This window comes from Pinus tabuliformis, chromosome 8, assembly GCF_031772625.1.
Source record: "Pinus tabuliformis cultivar Carrire ecotype Pingquan chromosome 8, CPIR1, whole genome shotgun sequence".
NCBI lineage: Eukaryota > Viridiplantae > Streptophyta > Pinopsida > Pinales > Pinaceae > Pinus > Pinus tabuliformis.
Window position 1 is genome coordinate 199,488,494 of NC_142294.1, and position 19,740 is coordinate 199,508,233.

The window sequence follows — 19,740 nt, forward strand, 5'->3', positions numbered from 1 at the left end:
TTTCATCAGCTTTTAGTATAAATAACCTTGAAAACGAAGATGATATTTTGGCTAGGTTATATGGTGAAAAACCCTCTCCTGAGAAAATCTTGGAAATTGCTAGAGATAAGGGTTTGACCTATCAGAGAAAGGATAAAGATCAAAGTGGGAATCAAATACCCCTTCGAACTTTTAACCCTGGTGTAAACTCTGGAATAGATGTCGATTTGGGAAGTTGGTATAACAATGCTAAAATCTGGGTTCCTGTCTCCGAGATTGCTAAAATCCCTTCCCAAAGAGACAAGTTACTAAAAGCGATTCAAGGTCCTCAAGTCAATACTTCTCAACAGAAGACTCGGGAAGTTGGCTATCATGATGCTCCCATATATCTGCAAAGCTTAGATGCTGATAACAAAGATCACCAGCCTTTCTTCATCACCTTATTAGTTAATGGGTATAAATTGAATAATTGCATGTTGGATTCTGGTGCATCCGCTTGTGTAATGACTAAAAGGGTCATGGAACAACTTAACTTAAGAGTTTCTAGACCCTATTATAACATATGCGCCATGGATTCTAAGAAAATCGAAGTACATGGTTTAATCAAAGATTTGCAAGTTCATCTTTCAGTTTACCCAGACATCATGGTTGTCATGGATATTGTTGTTGTGGATGTGCCTGATGCCTGGGGTATGTTGTTATCTAGAAAGTGGGCCCCTGATCTAGGAGGAAGTATTCAAATGAATTGGTCATATGCCATGATTCCTTCTCCTAGTGGTGATGGTTTTGTTAGACTAAATAGAGAGCCCAAAAGAAAGTTTCATGTTGAAGATCCTAGGAGACCTCATAAAGAAATAATTAAAGAGCAATCTGACATTGGAAACTACGCCATCATTTCTAATTTTATAATTCCTCCCGATGATAAGATTAAGGGTCTCAAGGATAAAGTTTGGTATATGTACTTTGATGGTGCATCATCTAGTGCTGGTAAAGGTGCGGGAATAGTGCTTAAGTCTCCCCTTGGTCACATTTTCAAGTTTGCCTATCGATTAGAATTTGAGGCAACCAACAATGTCGCTGAATATGAGGCTATATTGTTGGGTCTTGAGTTGGCCAAGTCCTTGAAGGTTAGATTGCTTAGCATTAAAGGGGATTCTGATTTGGTTATCATGCAGCTTAAGAATAAATTCACATGCAGAAATCAAAGATTAAGAAACTATAGAAATGCTGTGTGGGATACTATGGAGCATTTTGATGCCCTTGACCTCGAAGCAATTCCAAGAGAGCAAAATAGTTTGGCAGATGAACTTGCCGTAGCTGCTACTACTTTCCAGTTGTCGGATGAACTAATTAACGATAAGATTAAAATGGAAGTAATATTCAGACCATCTGTTCCAGACAACTCAGAGCATTGGCAAGTTTTTAATGACGAAAAACAAGTCATTCGTTTCCTTAATAGTTTAGATGAGTTTGAGGATTTCCGGATAGTTTCTGAGGAGGAGGGAGTTTTAAATCATGAGCATATCATAAATCCTACTCCTAGGAATGTGGTTGCTCTTGAGCAACATTTTGATCGGCATGATGCTACGAAGCTGAAAGAAGAAAACAAGATGGACCCAAGCGAGTACCTCGAAATTAACATTGGTACTTCTGAAAACCCGAAAATGGTTAAAATTGGTAGAGGTACTAGTTTGGAAGAAAGGAAAAAGTTAACTGATTTACTTCGCGAATATCGAGATGTTTTAGCTTTTTCTTATGATGAATTAAAGGGCTATAGGGAGGATGTTATGGAACATACTATTCCCCTAAAAGATGAAAATGCTAAGCCCTTTCGTCAGAAACTTAGGCAAATTAATCCTAAGTTAGCCCCCTTGGTCCAGAAAGAACTTGCAAAAATGCTTGCAGCAGGGATCATCGCTCAAACTAGGCATTCGACATGGTGTTCGAATTTGGTGATTGTTAGGAAAAAGAACGGTACAATAAGACTTTGTGTCGATTTTAGAAACCTTAATCTAGCATGCAAAAAGGATAATTACCCTTTGCCAAACATGGAAACTTTGTTGCAAAGAGTAACTGGGTCGGGAATGATGTCACTGCTAGACGGTTTTTCTGGGTACAATCAGGTATGGGTTAAAAGGGAAGATCGTCACAAAACCACATTCACGACACCATGGGGTACTTTTGAATACATCAAAATGCCATTTGGATTAACAAACGCTGGGGCTACATTCCAAAGGGCTATGGATTATGCCTTCAAAGGGTTAATCGGGAAAATTATTGAAATTTACCAAGATGATCTTACTGTTTTCTCCAAAGATGGTATCAATCATATAGATCATCTTAGGCAAGTCTTCGATAGATGTAGAGAATATGGGATTTCTTTGAACCCGGCTAAGTCTGTTTTTGGGGTAACGGAAGGGAAATTATTGGGCCATATTATTTCGAAGGAAGGAATCAAGATTGATCCTGAAAGAATCGAAGCAATCCAAAAGATTCCTCTCCCACATAATCTTAAATCCCTTCAGTGTTTCCTTGGAAAGATAAATTTTATTAGAAGATTTATTCCAAATTACGCAAAAATAGCCAAGCCTATTCAAAGTCTTTTGAAAAAAGATGCAAAGTTTGTTTGGCAAGAAGACGGCAAAAAGGATTTCCAAGAAATCAAATCTGCTATCGCAAAAGCTCCTGTCTTGGTGAGTCCTGATTATTCCAAGGATTTCATGATTTTTTCTTTCGCTTCCGAAGATACCATTGCCGGTGTCTTACTTCAAAAGAATAAAGATGGTCACGAGCAGCCTATTGCTTTCATGAATAGAGCACTTCAAAATTCCGAATTGAAGTACAATACCATGGAAAAGCAGGCCTATGCCCTGGTTAAGTCTCTTAAGCATTTTAAAACTTATGTGGGTTATTCTAAGATCATTGCTTTCATCCCACATTCTGCTGTTAAGGACATATTAACTCAAACCGATTGCTTAGGGACTCGTGCTAGGTGGGTTACTAAAATACAGGAGTATGATTTGGAAATCAGACCCCCCAAGTTGATCAAAGGCCAAGGCTTAGCTCAGATGTTAACTGAAAGTAATGAAAAGACTCTTGGTTTGTTATGTCTTAGCGATCTATCTTCGCCAGAGTTGCAAAGATTAGCGGAGCATGAGTGGTATAAGGACATAGTTTACTACTTGATGAATCTAGCATGTCCTAACCATTTAGTTGCTCATAAGAGAAGGGCTCTTAGACTAAAAGCCACTAAGTATTGCCTTATGAAGGATGGCCTTGGATGGAGAAATCTTGAAGGGTTAGTGCTTAGGTGTGTTGATGACGTTGAGTCCAAGAAATTAATTTCTGAGTTTCATTCAGGATTTTGTGGTGGTCATTATGCTGCTAGAACTACCGCCCACAAAATCCTGAGAGTTGGCTATTATTGGCCTTCGATTTTTTCTGATGTGCACAAGTTTGTTAGAGCGTGTCAAGCCTGTCAACTATTCACTGGGAAACAGAAGCTTGCTGCCCTTCCTCTACAACCTGTCATTGTAGAGGCACCTTTTCAGCATTGGGGTCTGGACTTCATAGGGAAGTTCCATGAAAATTCTAGCAATGGCTACTCATGGATTTTGACTGCTACGGATTATTTTACTAAATGGGTTGAAGCCATTCCTGCTAAGAATGCCACTGAAAAGGTTATTATGGATTTCATTGAAAATAACATCATTACTAGATTTGGTGTCCCTGCTAAGATCACTACCGACAATGCCAAGGCTTTTAGTTCCTTAGAGTTTTCATCTTTTTGTTTCAAGTATGGCATTGTCTTATCTCATTCCTCAAATTACTATCCTCAAGGTAATGGTTTGGCTGAATCAAGTAACAAAAATCTCATAACCATTATCAAGAAGATAGTAGGAGATAACAAGAAATCATGGGACAACAAAATCAAATATGCTTTATGGGCAGATAGAATCACTAAGAAGAAGGCTACTGGTAAATCTCCCTTTGAGTTAGTTTATGGCTTGGATGTTACTTTACCTGTGCACCTGAAGTTGCCAGCTTATCAGCTTCTCCAGAATTTTTCTACTAATAAAGATGTTGTTCAGAATAGAATAGATCAGATTGTCGAGTTAGATGAAGCTCGTAGGACAGCTTTTGACGCTATATGTAAAAATCAATCTAATATTAAGAAAAGCTTTGATAAATGTTCTCGATCTAGATCTTTGCAGGTTGGAGATATGGTATTACTTTGGGATCGCAAGAATGAGAAACCAGGAAAACATAAGAAGTTTGACAGTTTGTGGCTGGGACCTTACATTATTCGAGATATAGCTGGACCAAACTCATTCCACTTGAGCAGATTGGATGGCGAACCACTTGATCTACCAGCGAATGGCCAAATGCTCAAGCTGTTCTTCAAAGATGATATCTGATGCCATGGGGCATCCTTTGTATTGTATTTCTATCCCTACTCTTTGTGTTTTCAGTATTTCATTTTTGTCTTAGGATTAGATTTACTTTTCATGTTACTAAAAAGTTAATAAATGAAGAGCTTTTATCTTTCCTGTGCTTAATGTATATGATGATTTTTTGGGATGGACGCTACTTATATTTTATTGTGTGTTGCGTGGATGCAGATTCTGGATTCTCACATTCCTACAGTGCAGCAACGTGTCCCCAAGTAGAGCCAGATGTTGACCACTACCGGTCAACTACCCATGCAGTACACCCCCTTTTCTTTGCAAAAAGGGGTAGCACTTGATCGACGTGTCCGTGCCATCCTGCAGTCATCAGCAGCTTGATCATTTTAATTGTAAACCCAGTCTACATGTATAAATTTGTAAATAATCTTAGCAGATGTGAGTCATGTCTGTAAATTTCCTAGGTGGACCTAATTTTCTAAGTGATAATCTATGTCTCGGAAGGTTTTTCGTCTCACCGATCCATGATCGGCAGAGTTTTCCTTCAGCCTGACCCCAAAGCCGGGATGGATTTTGTCATTAGAATTTTAGGAGAATCCTAGTGTGTTAATATGCTAGATTATAGTTGTGTCGCAGAACTGAGTGGTTTATGAGGGTCTATGATAAAGGGGTTTTCCCCCTTAAGATGTAAATTGTAAAAGTCATGATGTAAAGTGTCTTGAGGGTTGGAAAATGTTTTAAATCCCCTCATGAGTCCTAAGTCCTAGGTCCTAGGAGATTTTTCCAAAGGCTAAGTTCGAGGATCCATTTTAAAATGAATTAAAAAATTAAAAAATAAATAAATAAATAACTGAAAAATAAAAAAAATAAAAAAAAATAAAATAATAAATAATAAATAATAAAAAATTATAAAATAAAGCAAAAACCCTAAAAAATAATAAAATAATAATATTTTGATTAAATACATGCAAAATTTCATTTTTTTAATTAATTAATAATTTCGACGGATGAGATTAAGAGATGTCTTTATCCTCATCGACGGTTGAGATCATTTCGACATGGATCACTCGAACTAGCCGCTGGGATTTTTTCCTTTAAATAGTGTCTTAGGGGGTCATTTCATATCATTGGATCTGTGAGTCTTGTGCTGAAGAAGCTCTTGTGTAATCTGTTTCTGGTTAATAAAAGAAGACTTTGGGGTTCAAATCTGGCTGGTGTTACTCTCTGGAAGTGCTGTGAGATGTTTTATTTTCTGCATATTTTATTTTTCAGCCATTAATAATAGCTTATTTTAGAGTATTGTGAGCACAGGTATCTTGTTCACTTGCTAGGGTTTGAGTGGTGTTAGGGTTTCTGAAGTAATGGCAGGTATCTCCATTGCTTTTTGAGATCTAGCATCATTTTTGCTCTCTTTACTGATGGTTGATTTAAGCTGTGCAGAAAACCCTTACTGAAGAAGATTGGTGGGCGTTTGGGGAAGTTCTAGGCTGAACCAGCCAACTCCCACAGGCTCTTCCTTGTAGAGCCCAGCTAATTTTTACCCTGGGTTAATCATTTAAATTTACTTTTCTGGTTTGCATGAGAGATTTTTCTAAGCCTTTTCACAGCAAATTTAAATTTTCTAATATTCTGAAAATATTACTGTGATTATTGCTAAATCTGGCATTTTAGGGGCCAAAATTTGTAAATTACTCAGCTGATATAGGGTTCCAAATTTTGTTTTATGCATGTAATATGTTGCGTTTTTTCTTTTCTTTTCTCCTGCAGATTACAGGTACATCTGATCTAGAAACTTTCAAGTTTTCATCAGGAGCTTTCAGTTTCTTCTGAGAGCCTGGCCTTGGATCTGTGCTATCCCATCTACCATGCCACGTCTCATGCAGACTTGATCTAAAACCTCAAAATGCATGTTGGGGTTTTCTGGCAGTTTCGTTCATATATCTGAGCGTTGCAAATCGTCATCAGAACTTGCACAATATTGAAAGGACACAGATCTCGGCAAAATTATCTTGTCCACGCGTTGGCATAGTCGTGCATACGGTGAAATCATCAGTTTTCTTCTACGTGAGGCGATTTCCAAATTGGCTGTAGCATGCTTTTCTGTTCATCGATGCTTTTGCTTTTACGTGGGTTCTTCTTGGATGCTTAAAGAATATCTTCGCCAAAAAGAAAAAGCTCCCGAATTTGAATTCTCCTTGCTCACGGTTTATGCGTAGCCTTTTCCGATCAGCATAACAGCAAATTAATTTCTGTGGAGGGTGGATTTGCGGTGAAGCCCATCTGCGTCCCCTGGATATGATTCAGTGTTAAAGACTGTCCTTTCATGCCTTGGCCCAAGTGCTTTATTCAGTAAAGGGTTATCGTTCACTCTGATCGTATAGATCTTTGGTTAGAACGAAGACAGTGGAAAGCCCTGCATTCTCTAGTGGAACAAGTTGTTGCTATCATGATCAACGCCGCCGCAGCATCCAGTGTGATAACGACTGTGCATTCCTGCGTGTAGTCATCAGGTGAAATATTCCGCTCCAGGAAAGAAGCCCGGCTTCAAACGACTCGTTTCCAGCCAGAAACTCTCAGATAACGATTTTCTCCCTTCAGCTGTCGGATCGGTGTAATGCCGGTGAGGTTTTTCATCGGAGCTCAGTTGAAATCATTTCATCCAACATTGCTCAGGTAAAACCGATTCATTTTTCGCAGGCCTATCAATCGTCCTATATTCATTTGATACTCATGCTAAATTTTTTTACAGGGCAAGCACGTCATGATATTCATCGTTTAGCTTTTCTTCTTTTTGTCTTTAGATTAAAATCTCGATTTTAGGCTTAGTTTAGTTTTAAGATTAGATTAATTTTAATTTCAAGTTTTGTTTAGTTTTTTTTTTTTTTTAGTTTTGTTTTAAAAATCATAAAAAAAAAAACAAAAGGTTCTAGATTTTAATTCAGTTTAAGTTTTATTTTTTATTTTTTATTTTTTTTTTATAAAAAAAAAAAGAGAAAAGGTTTTCATTTAGGATTGAAATTTTTGATTTAGTTTAGTTTTTAGTTTTGATTTTAGAATACGTTTTAATTTAGATTTTAATTTAGAAATAATATTTTTTTATATATATAGTTTAAATCTCATTTATTTTTTAGGTTTTGGTATAGTTTAGATTTTTTCTAAATTTACTTTAAAAAAAAAATAATTATTTTTGCCAGATCCAGTCATTCTCGGGAAATTATCATTTAAAATTACTGATGTGGAATAAATGTTTATCATTTTGGACAAGTTTGCACATGAATGATCATCTTAAAGATTAGCTGCATATGATAATTGCGTTGTTAAAGCTTTGATCGAAATTTCCTCAATTGCTGGATATCGTTTTTTGAGCTTTGGCCATCATAAGAAGTTTGTGGTTTTAACAGATATCTTGCACTGTTCTAGTTATTTGATGACAAATGATTGCTGTTAATGGTTTATATTTCTACATCATCTAGCAAGTAATCGTTTAAATATCAATCTCATAAGGCACTGGTCCGCTAAATTAATAAAATCATTTTAGTGCTTCGTGTGTCCCAAACCAACTAGTCGACAGTTGGTCTTCGTCACCTCATAGGGTCTACCCCCTTTAGCCGCGGGAGTCAGGCTTAAACGGAGAGATCGGGGATCAGAGTGACAGCCCCCGGTCTGAGTGTTGTCGTGTCAATCTGTGCGACAACAGGACGAATATCCTCAAAAAATTCACTTTGACTTAATCACCAAGGTCCAAGGCGTCAATTTCTCTTAAAAAATCCATTTTTCCCTTGGTGGAAGATCTTCAAAATTTAATTCTTTTTTGACTCATGAATTTTTTGATGATTTTCCACTTGGAGAGAATTTAATTTTCTCAAATTATTTTTTGACTCAAAATTAATTAATTTTTTGGCTAATTATTTTCTTTTTATTTTTGCTAGAAAAATTAATTAAAAGACTCAAGAGGGGATTAATTATTTTTTCCACCCTCAAATACTTTAGCCATGGTGTCTAATTATGAGTAACCATGTACTAAAATATTTTTTCATAAGATATTATAATTTAATTCAACCCTTAGAAGGGGAAATACACATTTGACATAGACCCTCAAGACATTACCCAATTCTGTGACAAGACACATGATCTAGTATGAAAAACACAGAGTTGATAAACACTAGGACTCACCTAAGACATTGTCAATGAATTCCACCCTAGCTTTGGGGTATATCTGGGAGTTTAACTCTACCAATTATCCGTGTTTACAAACACATAATTTGGGGAGGTTAAAAAATTCCCTAGAGTGAAACCCTTTGACAAAAGTCATAGGCTTACCTAGGTGTTGTTACATGGCTTAATAGTCATACTAGAATCATTTACAATAATTTAGCAGAAATTGGGATTACAATGATGAAATTGAAAGCTGAATGATGATAATGATTTGAAAAAATTTATCGTCTTGATAGGCACTCTGCTTCCTGGAATTGTTGACATATATGTTGTGAATAGGATGCTAGGGTAAAGGTGTGAGGAACACAATTTTGTCTTCACCATTTTCTTTCAATTCGCTTCCATCTTTATTTTTCCATAGATTTTTACTCCGAGACTCCATTAGTCCTTGATTGAGAAAGGCAGTAGTCTTATCTCTTGTGCCACTTCCTTAAAATAAGTAAAACACTAAATATTTTTATTTTATGCCTTCTATGGTAAATTAAGGTTACATTACAACAAAATCATCATTTTGAGACATTATTTACCTTGGACCTTATTGTCCTAAGCTTAGGATTTGTATGCATGCATTTGTATCTTCAGTTTTATCTATACTCAAATGCAAATTTGTAGGTTCTCATATTTGCTCTTTTTGTTACTTCTCTGCTTTCCATCTTCTCATCATAAGATTCACTAGACAAGTTGGACTTGATGTCTATCTGTTAAATGTTTCAGGGGGAAAGTGAAAGTTGGAGTTTAGGTAGAAAGCAAAATTGGCAGTTTTTGTCAGATAAACAAGGCTTTTCCAATCGAAGGGGCAGGCGAAAAAGTGGTACCAGTCACAGGTCACAAGTTCCAGATTGGGCAAAATCTTATAGGAAGAATAAACGTGAGCTACGACATTTTAATAGTCTTTATTTTTTTTAAATTTTCTTTGTATGAATGAAGCAATCTTTGAATTGCCATGTTTTAATTATAACTTCCTAGCTTGGAAAAACTGCTTGATTCATCTGAAAATAACAGATTATTTTTTTCTATGTCGTAATACATCTCTTTTATATGTTTGCTTCCGCTGAATTTGCCTTCCATGTGTGATCAATGATATTTTATGCACAAAAAGGAGGCATTTGCAGCAATCCCGATGATGCTGATGATGAAGTAATGTTTGAAACTTCATTTGGGAGAGATAGATATTGCTTCTGGTCATTTAGTGACCAGGGTGATGTGCAATGGAGGAATCCGTCATGGCAGTTCAGTAACAAAGAAAAAAGAAACTCAAGGACGATGAATGAGGATAGTTATGATACAGAATATAAGGCTGCTACTATAGGATCAGCTTCTGACAGGACAATACTTGGTTTGGCTGCTGTAGGTCCATTGAAATTAGATGATGTTAAGAATGCGTAAGTTTTCTGTTAATTTAAAGTCTCTTTTTTCTTATTTTGTAAAATGTAACAGGTGATTGGGTTCTGTTTTGTATTGATTGCTTGAATTCTTAGCATGTTTTAGTTTCTTTTACTTGAGGGTATGAGTTGCTTATCCTAACAAATGATCTTTGTTTTCATGCTTACTGTTCCTGCTAAAGAATAAATGTGATCTTGATTCTTAACTTTTATCTTGCAGGTTTCGCATGTGTGCTTTAAAATGGCATCCAGATCGTCATCAAGGCCCATCCAAGGTCTCATCTTTTCCTTCACCAAGCCATTTTACTGAAGTATTTAAAGACCTTTGAAAGCAACAAACCTATATATAAGAATCCACGTATCATCTTTTCCTTCATCAAGCCATTTAACTAAATTATTTAAGGGTCTTTGAAAGCAGTGTTACCTCCATAGCCCAGCCCCGACACAAGTGAGACTTTAAAGAAACTAAGAGGGGTTGTCAAATTGTCACCACTAAAACATCCTCTATCACTTAGGGCTTACTCTCCTCAAGCACAAGGGGTGTTTCCCTAGGAAAATGTATGATAAACTGTAGACTCTAGAAGATAAATGGATGGTGGGTTGCCAAGACCATTGCCAATCGAAGGGTTATGAAGTTCTTACCCACCCAAGTGGGTAATCCCTAGGAGAAAAAATTTCTCCCATTTGTTCAACTTGCCAGCTAGCAGCCCCATGATGATCCACAGATAGCTAGCCTCAAAGGCTTTCCATCCATGCTCCAATTAATACTTTATTTCATCTAACTTACTCATCAGATGAAGGTGGGTCATCTCTTATAATGTACATTAACTATTTTGGTAATCAATTGCTTTCATTTAATGTTTAGGGGTTTTCTATTATGGATCACAGGTTGAATTGGATGGGAGACCGCTTTTGGTGGTATTGTTGTTCCCATGCTTCACCTTGGTGGTTATCCATTAACCCTAGTCCAATGTGACCTTCCTTGAGGCTTTTCTTTCTAGTGTTTATGAGGGCCACAAATAGGAGGCATTGATTGATGTAGCATGTCCATGTTAATCCATACTTAACACTTTCCATTTATCCTCTATATCCACATCCCATCTTTAGGTTGTGTTGACCACACGTGTCAACAGTCCAAGAAGGGTACAAGGCAGTGGGCAAATTTTTCCAAAGATCATTGTCATCATTCAACATCATTTTTATTTTTGTAAACCCAAATTCTGCTTTTGTATTGTAAATGATTCTAGTATGATTATTAAACCGTGTAACAACACCAAGGTAAGCCTATGATTTTTGTCAAAGGATTTTATCTTAGGGAGTTTTCTAACCTCCCCGAATTATGTGTGTTTGTAAACACGCATAATCGACAGAGTTTTTCTCCCAAATGTACCTCAAAGCTAGGGTGGAATTCATTGACAATGTCTTAGGTAAGTCCTAGTATTTATTGAGTCTATGTATTTTTCATACTAGACCATGTGTCTTGTCGCAAAATTGGGTAGTGTCGTGAGGGTCTATATCAAATGTGTATTCCCCCTTCTAAAGGTTGAATTTGTTTAATTTTTTTTTATAAAGACTAAATCTATTAAGAAAAGAAAAGTATAGTACAATCAAGCTTGCATGCAAGCAAAGCAGAGAAGCAATGGAGCCGGAGGTGATAGGCTATCAACCTCGCTCCATAGAGACAGTCAAGGAAAGGGCCATAGAAAACACTGGAATACAAAAAGATAGAACTAAGCAGAGAAAGCTACCCCGAGGAGTTAGTTCCTGCCACACGGCATTTTTTTGCCTTTTTTCTTGCTCACTTTGACCCACCCAGAGGAGTTTGGCTGAGCCATAACAAGTTGTAGACTATTCTGCACTGGCGGCGGAATATCCTTATCAGAGTCTGAGGACAAAGATAAATGAGAACGTTTCTAAGAGATCTGAGGGTCAGAGGGAACTGTCGGACTGACCGAGGGAGCCTCCATTGGAATCTCATCATTCTGCATATCAACTTCAGTTTCCTCATTATTCTGCACATCTGCTTCGGATTCCTCCTCATCCGAGCTAGAGAAATCTTAATCGTCCAAAGGACGGGGAGGTTCGAAAGGATTCCAATGCTTAGATTTGGGCTTGCGATTCAGATTCTTCTTTTTATCGATGAACTGGGAACATGTACTCTGGAGGTGCCCGGTTTGATGACAATGGCGGCAGCGGAAAGCTGTGTTCTCGTAATCCAAAGGCTGAGTCCAGTGGAAATCTTTAAACTTGAGATTAATCTAATCCAGCAGTCCTTTGCTGATATCTATTTATGCACAGAGTCTGCCGTAGGTGTAGAGACCATTTAGCTTTCTTGAGGTATCTGTAGCCAGGAAGCGTCCTAAAGTATTTCCAATGGCGAAGAAGACAGAGTAATGCCATAAATGAGCCGGAAGATTCGGGAGCCTGACCCAAATGGGAAGCTTGGAGATGAAAACTGTAGAAGGGTTGAAGTCTGGAAACCAAGGGGTGAGAAAAAGCCCAACCGAACCCCAGAACCAAGGGCCTCCCGTTAAGGCCTTCTGGTAGTCTTCATTTAAGTCAAAAACCACCAAGAAGAATCCTTTTGAACATAAGAAGATTTTGCATTTTTTAGTCCAAGAGGAATGGATCCATTGGTAAAGATCTGCTGTGCGAGGCCACAACCCATTAAATCTGCATATGAGTGCTGATTTTGCAAGAATTTGGTAGCGATTTTCAATCTCAGGATGAGAGAAATTTATGGAGGGAATTTCCTCTGGTTTGTCTATCAGAAACGACTTTGGAGTGCCATTTGGCTGCGCTGCCTTCGAAGAGAACTGAGGTTGGGCAACGTCTTTGCGAGCTGCATCTTTGTAAGAGAAAGCAGGGGCAGAGGAGGTCTACCCAAAGGAACCTCCTCTTAAACAGAAGGAAGCCCCAATAGAAGCGTCCTTATGAATGTTGTAAAAGGAGAGAGGAAGGGGATTCATAAGTTGCTTACCCTTATATAACAATCTGAGGTAAGAGGAGGGGATCCCCAACCGGCGTTCGAGATTTTGCAAAAGGTCCTGCATTAGATCTATTGCGCGAACCCATTGCATCCTCGTCTTGCCCAAGAGTTTGACTTGGATCTGAAATGCCTGTGATTCTTCAGACAGATCTTGCTAGTTCAGGAGAGGAACCTCTGCAATCATATCTGGCGAGAACGTGGAACAAATTCGCTGCTTGCTAACGGCAGAGATGAGATCTGGATCAATCCAGTCGCGGAAATGGGATGAGGAGGAGACAGAGATCCATGGCTGAATCCTTGGGGCCGCTGCTCTGGAAATTAGAATCAGCCTTGTTTGTCGCAGGAGAAAAGGGGCGGAAGGGATTCTTGGCATCGTTCTCATTTTCTTGAGTTGCGGGAGAAACGTCTGTGCGCCGAATCACCAGATCTGAGAAGTTTGCGGAGCAGGTTTTCGATCTATAACCAGACAAGCGAGGCCATGGCCCGTGATCGAAGGCAGCACGAGCTGCTTTTACAGCCAAAACCGCATCTTCTTTCTGAGCCTCTGATACGCGCGTTATCGTTTCCTCTGTTCGAGGATCGATTGTCTCAAAAGTTTTTCCTGAAACTGAATCTACAGATTCTTCATTGATGAACAACTTCGTATATTTCACTTGCGGCAGAACTGTGTTTGATTCGGAGGAAAGGGGCGCCATATCTTTGCAGAGAAATATCTCAAAACCCTCTTCTCACTTGGGTAATTTTTTCCTAAGGAAAAGTTCTAAAGGTTGAATTAAATTGTAATAACCTGTAAAAATATTTTAGTGCATGGTTACTCATAATTAGACACCATGGCTAAAGTATTTGAGGGTGGAAAAATAATTAATCCCCTCTTGAGTTTTTTAATTAATTTTTCTAGCAAAAAAAAAAATCAGTTAAAAAATTAATTAAATTTGAGTCAAAAATTAATTTGAGAGAAATAAAATGTTTTTTAAGTGGAAAAATAATAAAAAAATCGTGGGTCAAAAAAGAATTAAATTTTGGAGGTCCTCCACCAAGGAAAAAATGGATTTTTTTTAGAGAAATTGACCCCTTGGACCTTGGTGGTTAAGTCAAAGTGAATTTTTTGAGGATAAAAGTCCAAAATATTATTTTTTGGATCAGGAAAAAGAGGATTTTAAGAGAAATTCGAAATTTTCCTCAAAATTAAATAATCGACAGAGGAGATTGAGTTAATTCAAAAGAAGATCAATGGATGAGATTATTTTGACAAGGATCAACCCAACTAGTCGTTATTTCCACTTGGAGTGGTTTCTCATTTTCTATATAAGGAAGCTATCAAGCTCCTCATTTCATCTTTGGATGATGTAACGATTATCTGATGTACTGAGCAAGGCTCTGCTGGAATTTCTTTACACTTAATAAAAAGTCTTTGGGGTTCAATTCAAGGTGTCTCTCATTTGCTGATCTGTGGTATGTGTTGGATGATTTATTGATATGCTTTGAACTATTATAACGTTCATTATTATTTCAATTGCCAGTAGTAGGAACATCTATTAGCACAGGTATCTTGCTTTAGGTGTTGGGCGAGAGTAAGCACTCTAGATCTAGCGAAGTTTGGTAGGTATCTCTAGATTTATAGATCTATTGTGTGAATCAAACCCCTTTTGTTTAATAATCTATCATTTGAAGTGCATTGAGTTATAGGTTGCTCCAGCCCTTGGCGTCTAAGTTCACGGATTTTGAAGGGATCACACCCTTGTTTGGCTCCAAGCCTTGATTTAATGAAAATCCTATGCAGGAGGGCTTCGAAAAAATTTAAAATTTATTTTCTCTTTATCTTCAAATGTATTCACTTGTGCCATAAGTTTTTATCATGCTAATGAGAGCAAAGTTTATTTTGTAAAATTAATTTTCCACTATCCCTGTATTTTAAACTAACCCATCTTTCTATTTTGTATAGCTATTGGGGTTTTGGGTTTTTTTTTGGGTTTTTTTGTATATATTGGGTTCTTGGCTCTCTATTTCTCATTTTGCAGATACATTGGCTCAAGGGTTTGAAGAGGTTTCGATTTTAAGAAGCCATTAGCCTCACCTAGTCTAGACAGCTATGGTTTGAGAGGCTTTCAGCCCATTTGGAGGGGTTGTCCAACCTTTTTGGCCAAATAGTTCAAGAGAAGTGGGCTGATCTAGGCCCTAAAGGGTAAGATCTAGCCCTTTCAAGTCACATTTTCTCAACGTCTACCTCAGAAAGGAGGGCCACAACTCTTGGAGGAAGGCTTCATCATTTTTGGGGTTATTTCACTTGTTGTAGGGGTGTCGTAGCCCTTGAGGGCTAGCCGCAAGCCTTGTAAGGCCTTAGTTGGCCGCATCCGTTTTAGGGCCTTTTCCCTTTTGCGACTCTTTCTTCCCTTGCGACAGGCCTTTGAGGCCTCTCTCTTGTGAGCCGCAACCCTTAAGTGGATTTCTTCCCTTGTGGTAGCCCCTCTGTGGGCCTTTTTTGGCAGCTGCAAGCCTCTAGCGCTTTTTACTTATGAGCCACAACCCTAGGAGGGCTTTGCAACTCTTGGCTGTAGGCTTCTGTGTGTTTGTAGCCCTAGGCTGCATGCCTAGGTGGCCTTTTCACCCTAGCCACAGGCCTATTTGGCCTTCTCTCCCATAGCCGCAATGATTTCTTGGCATATTTCTAAGTTTCACACTTGATTTTGACACTAATCTTTGTGGTTTCAGGATTATGGTAAGTTTGGCAAGGGTTTGAGTTGATTTCCATAATTATTTTGCCATTGATCCACTGTTTTCAAGCTAATACCTGGTTTTGCAGACTTGTCATTAGTTGAGGAAGCATCTCAAAGCCTTGAAGCTTCACTAATCTACCAACCAACCTAGATCCATTTTAACCTGGATTTATCAGGCGTCGAGAGGGATCCAATCTCTCGAGGTGCAAACCTCTTTTTTGAGTGCAAAACTTGAGGAAAGGTTTGCACCTTGAGAGATTTGATCCTTGTAGGTGCTTGATAGATCCGGGTTAAGATGGATCTAGGCTGGTTATATAATATCTATATTTGTATCTGTGTCTCTTTCTTATTACCTCTCTCTATCTCAACCCCCAAACATACACACTTTCTCTCCATATCTATCTATCTTTCTCCCTCCCTCTTCCTCTCTGCCTCTCTCTCTTCCCTCTCGCTATCCTCACTCTCTCTCCATCGCTCTCTTGTCACTCCCTCTATCTCTACCTTTCTCCCTCTATGTCTTTCTTCTTCCTTCTGTCTCCCCCCCCCTCCAACTCCATCTCTCTATCATTCTCTCTCTTGTGTCCTATCTCTCCCTTTCTCTCCCACCTCTTGTTGATTTTTGTAGCATTGGTTGTGTTCTGGCCACGAAATTTGGTGGAGAGGCGTATTCTCCAAAACCTAGAAATTGCTTTTAGAAATTCCACCTAGAGACGACTTAATTAAAATAATTAAAGGGTATTAATTAAGTCATGGTGAATTCTTCTAGAAGAAGACATGGATCGAGTTCTAGTTAATTTTAGCGATTGATTATGTTTTAATCTTGGCCGTTGAAGCCTCAATGAGAGTTTATAAGAAGAAATTCGATGTGGGTTGGAGAACACACTTGGAGCCACCAGGAATTCGATATTGCTGGGAAATCAAACTCCAGAGTAGCAGCTATGTGTTGCCGGAGGTGATTCAATGAGATCGAAGAAGTGAGAGAGGGGCAGAGATAGTAAGGTCAAAAGGAAGCTTGTCCAGTTCGGTGAGTGCATAGCAGAGAGACAACGTACTCCATAGAGAGGCTGACGCAGTGCAAAGAGGCAGCACAAAGCTTCAGAGGGAGATTCGTATTTTGCTGAGGAGAAGTCGAGATTCAGTGGTAGGAGCCGGAGTGGGAGCCCGGAGGCCAGGAAGATCGAGTTTCCAGAGCAACAATTGATCAACAGAGTGAGAGCGATGCTGGTTCGAGCTGGGTGACATAGAGGCAGCGCAAAGGCATCAAGGAACAACTCATCTTGAGCTAAGGTCAGTGTTAGATCACTGGTGGAAGTGAGATTTTTCTCACTAGACTTCTGTCGGTCAATTTCTTTGTATGGAAAGCTAGATTTGAGCTTCCATAGATTTGTACTCAAATTTACTGCTGCATAGTAATAAAAATCTCAGCTGTTGCACCGATTTTCCGGTGTTTTATTGTGTGTGTGCATCTATTCTTCCAGTGTTTTTGTTTCTTCCGCAATATTGTATTTGTGAAGGCTGCAGTGTATATGTTTCAATATTTGTTGTAGGAAACTACAAATAATTTGTTTAATTATTGCAGCCGTGACTTCCAGACAGGGCTCCTTCGCACAACAACTGCAGATGGACAAGGTCGAGGAGGAGTACAGGGACATTTTTGCCTCACCTACAGGGGTATCTCTGCACTGTCAGGTTAAGCACTCCATCGATCTGACCTCGGGCACGCCGCTACCTAATGGATTGATCTATTGACACTCTTTTATGGAGAATGATGAGATCAAGAGGCAGATTCAGGAGCTGTTGCAGAAAGCACACATCAGGCCAAGCTCATCACCTTGTGGGAGCCTGATTGTATTGGTGCAAAAGAAGGATAGGACCCAGAGACTCTGTATTGACTATCGGGCATTGAACAAGATCATTGTCTGGAATAGGTACCCAATCCCACAAATTGATGACCTTTTGGACTAGGTCAAGGGGGTCAAATATTTCAGCAAGATTGACTTGGAGTTCGATTATCACTAGATGCCTATCAAACCCTTTGATGTGTGGAAGATTGCCTTCAAATCCAAGGAGGGCCTTTTCGAATGGTTGGTCATGCCTTTCGGGTTGAAAAATGCCCCCGCAACCTTCATGAGATTGATGGACGACATATTGCGACCCTTCACCAATGCATTCATGGTGGTGTATTTAGAATCTAGATGGCATCTTGATCTTCAGCCAGAGTTGGAAGGGGCACCTCCACCATAATCGACAGGTCCTCCAAACCCTCCGACAACACCAATTGTGTGCGAATGTGAAGAAATACACTTTTGGCATGACCCAGGTTCAATATATGGGGTACATCATTGATGAGCAGGGTGTGCATGTGGACCCAACCAAGATACAAGTCATTTGGGATTGGCCAGCCCCAACCACTCTAACAGAGCTCCACAGATTTCTGGGTCTTGCCAATTTCTACCGCAGGTTCATGTTGGGGTTCTCTCATATCACTTGGCCTTTGAGTCAAGTGACCAAGGGTAGAGCGAAAGCAAAGTTCTTTTGATCTAAAACCCAACAAAAGGCGTTTGCTGAGTTGAAGCATCACCACTTCTCTGCACTAGTGCTCACATGTTTTGGTTTGAAACCCAACAAAAGGCGTTTGTCGAGTTGAAGCATCGCCTCTGCTCTGCACCGATGCTCACATTACTAAACCTGCAACAACCATGTGAGATTGAGACAGATGCCTCCGACTATGCTATTGGTGTAGTTCTTACTTGGCAGTGGCTTACCACAACGAGACACTTTCAGACAGGCCGAAAGTATCCCACCTATGAAAAAGAAATGTATTTCATTGTGCAGTCTTGTCGTTAATGGAAGCATTACATTATGGGGAATGAAACGATCATCCACACAAACCACTGATCCCTGCAGTTTATATAGACACAAGCGAAGTTGCAGAATATCGCCATCAGAAATGGTCCACATACCTGCAACAGTTCCATTTGAACATTAAATACAAGAAGGGCAGCACCAATAATGTTGCAGACTGCCTCAACCTACTACCAGTCAAGGCGTTGATCACTATGCTTGACTCCTGCGGGCACAAGACTTCGAGGTGGCCACATATTTACAAGAGCGATCCAGAATTCAGTAGCACACCTCACACTCCTGGAAGGTAAGAAAGTTCCAAATTTTCACTTCCAAGATGCACTGTTATGCCACCTAGGACACATCTGTGTTCCTTCAAGCAAATGTGTCAAGATGATTTGGGAGGCACACTACAGTCGGGTCGCTGGACATTTCGGAGTGGAGAAAACAATGGCAGTATTGCAGAAGTATTTTTATTGGCCAAACCTTCGTCAGGATGTTGGGAAGTACATTAGATCCTGCACTGTCTACGCCATTGCCAAACCAACCATCAAAAAGCAAGGCCTATATCCTACTCTACCTACTCCTAGTCGACCTTGGGAATCCATCTCCATGGATTACATGTTGGACCTTCCTTCTACTAAGCACGACAATGACAACATTTTCGTGGTTGTCGACAGATTCTCTAAGATGGCCATTATGGCGGCCTACAAGAAGAGTATTTCAGCAGAGGTCACTGCTAAGCTCTTCTCTGAGCGAGTGTGGGTGCACTTTGGGATCCCAAAGTCCATTGTCTTAGATCGGGACAACAGATTCCTAAGTACATTTTGGTTAAGTCTCTAGTCGATGTTGGATACCAAACTTACTAAGTCCATGAATTTCCACTCCCAATCCAATGGCCAAACAACAATCGTCATCAGGATGATCGTACACATTATGCGCATGTACAACTCGAAACATCCATGCACATGGGATGAAAGCCTCCCCTATGTCCAACATGTTGAAATTTATAAGTATTACCCGTTAAATGATATCTGTATTCTCTTATTTATTTTGCCTACTTGTTTAATTACTGACAAGTTATTTAACCATATAAACACTAAAATAAACACAATACAGTCTCAACCATCTATAGATCAACAACTGAAAGAAATAGACAAACACACAAGTGACACCGTTATTTTTGGACAATCGTCCCCGGTAAAACCCAA

The 19,740-nt window shown here is 39.1% G+C and overlaps 1 protein-coding gene across 6 annotated transcripts in view; it reads left to right on the forward strand.

The window, feature by feature from the left end:
* The window catches only part of LOC149234816 (uncharacterized), a 249,948-nt gene that overhangs the window by 187,382 nt on the left and 42,826 nt on the right, over window positions 1–19,740 (forward strand). For all 6 annotated transcript variants that reach the window (XM_089371946.1, XM_089371948.1, XM_089371945.1 and 3 more), the window contains 3 exons: window positions 9,315–9,468; window positions 9,700–9,982; window positions 10,203–10,257. In XM_089371946.1, coding sequence (XP_089228072.1) covers window positions 9,315–9,468; window positions 9,700–9,982; window positions 10,203–10,257 — 492 coding nt within the window. The remainder of the gene's footprint in view (window positions 1–9,314; window positions 9,469–9,699; window positions 9,983–10,202; window positions 10,258–19,740) is intronic.